The 7,704-nt window shown below is 46.6% G+C and overlaps 1 protein-coding gene across 1 annotated transcript; it reads left to right on the forward strand.

Annotated features, from left to right (window-relative positions):
* Positions 1-2,562: 2,562 nt before the first annotated feature.
* On the forward strand, positions 2,563-3,894 carry LOC308496604 (gap junction alpha-3 protein-like; the record flags this gene model as incomplete). The annotated part of the gene is made up of 1 exon (XM_081046129.1): positions 2,563-3,894. One exon carries the CDS (start codon positions 2,563-2,565, stop codon positions 3,892-3,894), a length of 1,332 nt encoding a protein of 443 aa, XP_080902255.1.
* Between the last annotated feature and the right edge of the window lie 3,810 nt (positions 3,895-7,704).

The raw sequence follows: 7,704 nt of genomic DNA on the forward strand, positions 1-7,704 counted from the left end.
GCCTCCACACTGATTCATAACAGTTAGTACCTTAAGCCTTTTACGATTTAACACCATGAGTTTCTTTACTTCCCCTGGAGGATTGTCTGTATACACACAGCTCAGCCCACACTCCTTACTGCACAGACTGGCCCTGAGCACGGCGCTCTGTCTTTAGGTCCTGTTTAGAGCATATGGCCCGTTTGGTAAGAGGTGACATGGACAACACCTTGTGGTCTTGGTCCTCTGTGTCGCAGGAGCACTGTCACCTCACAAAGAGGGCCCACGGGTTTTACCTCCCTCCACCTGAGAGGCAGTCCACTGAGGATGACCATCGTCCCCACCTTACAGGTGGAGACTCGGGCACCTACCAGGGGATGTGTGGAGAGTGAAGCATTTATGTAACATGTGTCAAGTGAAAGAGAAAGTCAGTGATGGAGGAGGTAACAGGTGAAAATGGCAGAGGTGTGACGGTGGCATGGGCATGGCGGCAACTGGGGAGAAAGCTGCTCTAACCTCACATGAACAGGAAGGGTGAGAATGGGGACTGGCCCACTGCACACACAGCCCCAGATCTCCTGGAGAGACCGTGCCTGCAAGAGAGCAGGGCGGCCTTTGGAGGCGGGGAGAGGTTCGTGTCCCTTAGGCAGGTCACCTCTCTGCCTGGTCTCATTTACTCTTCTTTGAAGTGAGTTAAGTGACCTGTGCTTGTCTCTTTTCTGTTGCACTTGTGTAAGGTAATAAACTTCATTGTCATGCCCATGTGAAGACTTGGTTTAACCCTGGGTCAGACAGTAGTGGGAGACATGCACAGACACACACAAAAGAAACAAACACATGCAATGCACACACCTGAAAAAGCACACATAACTACATGTACATATAGGTACATGTGCACACATGCATACATGTGCACACATATATAGGTACACACACATACATGCACATGCAGATATGCTATACATGTAAAGACACACATAGGCGCACATGTAGACACATGCACAGTAACACATGCACAGTAATTGTGCATGCACAAATGTGTGTGCATGTATGTGTGTGTGTTTGCATGAGCATGTCTGTGTAGGCACATGAACACAGATGTACAATAACAGGCACATACATGTACACAAGAACATACGTATACATGCATGTATGTGCATACATAGGTACTTGCATGTTTGTGCATATCCATGTGTACATGCATACACATATGCACATACATCTGCAAACAACTTTGCATGTGTGTACATGATACATGTTCATACACACTCATCTACACACACCTCTACACACAAACTAATACACACATGTAAACATATACATAGTACACAATACAGATGCACAGTCACATGTGAACACACAAATGCAATACATGTATATACGTGTGCATGTACACAAACGCACATACACTTTTTTATATGTACATGCATTCGCATCTATGCACATGTGTACAAGCATTGTCACATATGGGAACACGTGTGTACACATGTACATGCAATTAACATGTGTGAGCTTGTGTATATTATAGAAACTTGCATGTATGTGTACATGTACATGCATGCGCACATGCACAAGTACATCTACACATATACATGTATCTGGCACATGAATAAAACATATGTATACGGACATCTACACAAACACATGTATACTCACATGTAAGTGTACACACATGTACACATAGTCACATATGTATACACATAGGTGTACACATGCATGCGTGTATATATGCATGTGTACATGTGCAAGTACCTGCACATATATGTAAATGCACATGCACACTAAAACATTGGCACATACAGGCACACATGTGCATGTGCACATCCATATATGAGCACACGTGTACACTAGGAGAACACATAAACACAACACATATGCATATACACATGCATATGGGCGTGCAAGTTACTTTCGTACATATGCACATGTACACACACATATACACACATATCTACTCGCAAATTTGCAAATACATGTAAACATGCCTTGTGTACACAATATGTGCATGTACAGTCACACATGTACACATATGTGTATGCACTCATGTATATTGCTTACTTGTATAAACTTGCACATGAACACACACGTATACTCACACAATTATACGCATATGCATTGCACATGTGTGTGCACACATGTACAAACACATGGCTACACATTTGCACTAATGTGTACAGCACTATGCACATGTAAACACAATTCACATGCATATATATCTGCTTGCTTGCATGCATACACACATGCATGTATACACACATGTATACATACACTGACACCCATGAACATCCACATACGCCCATGTGATGCACATGTGTGTACAAATGCTCTCATGGAGGTACTCACATGCTCGCCCATGTACACATGCATGTATGTATACACACACACATAGACACACATACTGACACATACCTGCAGAGAGCTCTGCACCACAGATCCCATGCGAATTGGACAACAGACATTCAATGACACATTTCCAACCCCCATGCACAAGGACACATGCCTCCCCGGGAAGTTCCACTACAGCTCACCTGTCCCACCTGTGTATTAACAAGCGTGTCCTCTTACAGGCTGGCAGTCTGAGCAATGGGAGACTGGGGCCTTCTGGGGAAACTATTGGAGAATGCACAGGAGCACTCCACGGTCATTGGCAAGGTCTGGCTGACAGTCCTGTTCATCTTCAGAATCTTGGTGCTGGGAGTTGCTGCGGAGGACGTGTGGGGAGATGAGCAGTCAGACTTCACCTGCAACACGCAGCAGCCAGGCTGCGAGAACGTCTGCTACGACAAGGCCTTCCCCATCTCCCACACCCGCTTCTGGGTGCTCCAGATAATCTTCGTGTCCACGCCCACCCTCATCTACCTGGGGCACGTGCTGCATATCGTGCGCAGGGAACAGAAGAAGAAAGAGAGGGAAGAGCAGCTGAAGGGAGACAGTGACCATGGCCAGGACAGGCCCCCAGTACGAGATGACCGGGGCAAGATCCGCATTTCCGGGGCCTTGCTCAGGACCTACGTCTTCAACATTGTCTTTAAGACACTGTTTGAGGTGGGCTTCATCGTTGGTCAGTACTACCTGTATGGCTTTCAGCTGAAGCCACTCTACCGATGTGACCGGTCGCCCTGCCCCAACACCGTGGACTGCTTCATCTCCAGGCCCACGGAGAAGACCATCTTCATCATCTTCATGCTGGCGGTGGCCGGCCTGTCTCTCCTTCTCAATGTGCTGGAGCTCTACCACCTCGGCTGGAAGAAGCTTAAACAGGGGCTTACCAACCACTTTAGCCCAGACGCCTCTGAATTCAGGATGAGAGCCTCAAACGCTGGGGGTGTGACCCCACCCCTCTCCCACTCTTTTTCAGGTACCGTGGGGTTCACACCTTACTACACTCCCTGTGCCTCTTCCCCGGGACAGGCTGTGACCACAGACAGTCCCAGGGTCCCTACAGCGTCACCAGACTTCGCCATGAGAGCACTGTCACGGTGGAGAGGCCTCCCTGACATGTTATATGACAGCAGCCACAACCTGCTAATGGCCGAGCAGAACTGGGGGGTGGCCAAGCAACAGATTTCTGGGAGGAAGGCCTTCCTGCCAGTGTCCACTTCTTCCTCCTTGACCCCTACAGGCAGCCCACCACCACCCCCTCGCGAGGGCAGAGCAGGCAGCAAAGAGCCTGTCCTGTTGGAGCATGGGGACAGCAGCAGCCTGGGAGATAGCAGATTGGAAGTGACCCTGGACGAGGGGGAGCCTGCAGTGACCACCGAGGGGGAGCCTGCAGTGACCACCGAGGGGGAGCCTGCAGTGACCACCGTGGTAGAGATGCACGTGCCACCTTTGCTCCCCACTGACCCCAGACCGCCAAGCAAGGTCAGCAGTTCCAGCAGCAGTCGGGCCAGACCCAGTGACTTGGCCATCTAGGGGTGGGTTCTCCACACCGCTTTATAAAGACCTCCTTTCTAGAACCCAAACCCAAGTGCACTTCAGCCGAGCAGGTAGACAGCCTCAGGGGACAGAGAGCAGTAGAGTGGGAGGAGGGGATCACTGCAGGGGTCAGCCTTCTGTGTCAGCGCTTGCTATTCCTAGCACTGGAGGTGCTTTGGGGAGAACACGGATGCTTTCTGTGGGGAGGTGGGGGAAAGAGGGGTGCAGGGCTGCTGGCCTTTGAAGATATTCACGGCCACCCCACTGCCCAGACCCAGCCACTGCTGCAGGTGTTGGTGTCTCTGAGGTGGCCGTTCTGCGGGGCTGACCAGCACCCACTTCAGTTTGGGGCATTGGGTGTTCTGTGCCTGGGTTCTCCAGACGCCAGCAGCGCACTCAGCCCCACCTCTGTTTGACACTGTCAGCTCAGAGCTGACTTTCATTTGGGGTATTGTCTGACCTGCACTGGGTAACGATTCGAGCAAGCCGTTGCAGGGTCATTTGAGATTCTGAACTAGCATGTGAAGCCCAGGATGTCCAAGTGCAGGCTCATGACAAGTGACAACGAGCAGCTCCCCTCCACAGGCTGAGATCAGCAGGCGAGGGCACACAGGTGGCTAGGAAGAAAGCAGGAGGAAATGCAGCCACACTTGAGATCATTGTGAGCAGCTGTGGAAGCAGAACTAAAAGTGTGGCAGGGACGCCTCTGTGTTGATTTGTGCTTTGAGTGGTCCAGGTAGCCCATGTCCCCACTTTGTATCTTTCAGGACAAATGAAAGACAAACAGTACTCTTACCGTGGACACTGATTGAGAGGGTGCTACTTTGTCCCAGGACCAGTAGTAAGGATTTGAAAGAAATGCTCCGACTTCCTGAGTCAGCTCATTACTCTGAGAATGTCCCAAATAAAGTGAAAGCAGGGAAAACTTAAGTGCCTTTCAACTACTTGAGGTTGTGGCGTTTTTGAATGGGAGGTTAGAGGTTTACTCCTGCTGCCAGAAACATGAGTTGTACACATGAATCAGTAACCTACGCTTTTTAACAAGAAAAATAAACCTCTCCATGTTTCCCAGCCATTATTTGTGGGCAGCCTGTTTCTTTCTACCGTGTGACTAAAGTGTCTGGGTTTTATCCCTGTGTCGTGCGTGTTGGATTTCGTGCACGTGCCTGCTCGTCATCCCTGTGGATAACTGCTCTGACCGGGGAGGCTGTCAGTGTGCATGGGTGTGGCTGGAAGGTGGCAGAATATTCTGGACCACACACGCGCTGCTATGTCCCAGTCACGGTGTGTCTGCACCTACGAGCAGTGGTGACGCTGAGCCTGGTTCTTGTTACACTTCTCACCTCCAACAGCCAGGGAGTGTAATGATCCCTATTCAGAAAACATCCTTACCCTTTCACTCTGATCCATTGCTTTTTATGAATTCCTTTAATTTTTGTTGATTCTGTTGCGACTCACCAACAATTTGATGACAAGGTTGTGATTTCCTGTTCTCAGATTCTTGTGAGCACTTGGTTCATTCATGCGTTCCGCTGGCTGTGGGACGGGCTGGGTATGTCCCCGTGTGAAAGGCGCTCACTTCCCACACGGGTCCTGAGCCTTCCTCAGGCAGCACCCATGAAACTCTTTGGGAAAGTCTGCCATCTTTTCGGTGTAAGTTATACCCTTCAACGGGGCATTACCTCTTTTACCAAAGGGGTGCTCCCTAATGTCCTCACCAAAGAAATGTATTTCCATTTATAATGAATTTTAAATACAGTATATTTCATAAGTTTCAGATTATTGATTCTATGATCAAACATATTATTTTAATGAGTTCCCAAGTCTGGGAAGAGATTTTATTATTGAAATCTTTAAGAAACAAATTCTGTAACTACCAAAACATGATCAGTATCAAGTGTTGGCTGCCAGACCATACCTTTTATTACTGCCTTTATTTGACAGAGAGGGGGCTGGTTTGGATCAGACACAAAACAGCTGGCATGAATACTAACAGTTTGAAATTTAGCCATTGGACAAACCCAGTTCTTTCCTATTCATTTGCATTGAAGACCTCATGAAATTAAAATCTATTTTTAAGTGCTCTTTAAAAACTGTCTTGGGAAACATTCCCTGATGAAAAACTTCTTGAATATTAAACTGTTTTTCTGGGTTTGTACATGTGCAAACAGAGACAGTGACTCCAGAGTCATGTTCAATATAGAAAAGAAGCTCCACTCAGACATGTCCTGGTGGTTGTGTTTGAGTAAATATGATATTGGCTGGGAGAAGACCAAAAGTCAAGAATAAGCCAAGTTCTAATACCAACTCAGCCTCTAAGTTGCTATGTCAACTTTAGAATGAGTTGGAGGGGTGCGGGACCGAGGGTGGGAGCTGGTGGAGGACCGGGGGGTGCTGCCTCAGCACACCTCTGTGCTTCAGAGGGGTTGGGACAAAAATCTGCCTGCCCCATGTAGTGGCACTTAACAGTGACCCCATGAGTGGATGAATGGATGACTCAGTGAGTGAATGAAACTCAAATTCTGCTTGGCCCTCTAAACTTCATCTGACACAGATTGGAACATTGAAGAATATATCAGAGAAGCTGATCCCTTTGCCGTGGTTGGCTAATTCTCTCTGAACAATCAACTTCATTAGGAAAGAATTTGTGTTTGCCACGTGGTTATCCCAAACATGGTTCGCCACACTCAAGGCCTTTTTCATCCCCCCATAAGGTCCCCTGTGCTCCTTCTAGTCAATTCTCCTTCACCACCAACTTCAGGCAATCACTTATCTGAAATCTGGCATTATAGTCTTTTCTAGAATTTCACATAAATGGAAACATATGGTATGAACTATTTTGTCTTTTTTTTTTGCTCAACATATTTTCAAGATTCATGTCTGTTGTTGAGGGTTTCAATAGTGTTCCTTTTATTGTTAATAATTCCATTATTTGTCAATTCACTAGTTAATGAACTTTTGGGTGATATACTAGGGGTCTCCAGGGAGGAGAGGATTATATATATCTATATTTATTTATCTATGTATCTATCTCCTCTCTCTCTCTCTCTCTCTCCTCTCTCTCTCTCCATACATATATCTATATCTATATCTATACATCTATGTGTGTGTGTGTGTGTATATATATATACACACAGAGTGTGCCAAAAAATGTATACACATTTTAAGAAACAAAAAAATTGTATTAAAATTGTAATACTCAATATATACCAATAACAAAAGATGAATACAAGTCATGTGTACATTTTTTGGCAACCCCAGTGTGAATGTGTGTGTGTGTGTGTGTGTGTGTGTATGTGTGTATGGGATGGGACAATTAAGTTCACAAACTTGTTGCAACAATGTTGCTAACCATTTTTTGATAGCTGAGGGATTATTCATTATGAATTTGTACCAACTGGACAAACAGTTAATGAAGTTTACTATTTGGCAGTGCGGAAAAGGTTGCATGAAAAGGTTAGATGAAAACGACCTTAACTTTTCAGCAACAATTCATGGCTCTTGCATCACGACAATGCACCAGCTCACACAGCACTGTCTGTGAGGGAGTTTTTAGCCAGTAAACAAATAACTGCATTGGCACACCCTCCCTACTCACCTGATCTGGCCCCCAATGACTTCTTTATTTACCCAAAGATAAAGGAAGATATTTTGATGACATCCAGGACATCAAGTGTGATACAATGGCCATTCCAGAAAAAGAGTTCCAAAACTGCTTTGAAGGGTGGACTAGGTGCTAGCGTCGGTGCATAGCTTTCCAAGGGAAGTACTTCACAGGTGACTATAGTGACATTCAACAATGAGGGA

Source organism: Rhinolophus hipposideros (genome assembly GCF_964194185.1).
Source record: "Rhinolophus hipposideros genome assembly, chromosome: 4".
NCBI classification, from domain to species: Eukaryota; Metazoa; Chordata; class Mammalia; order Chiroptera; family Rhinolophidae; genus Rhinolophus; species Rhinolophus hipposideros.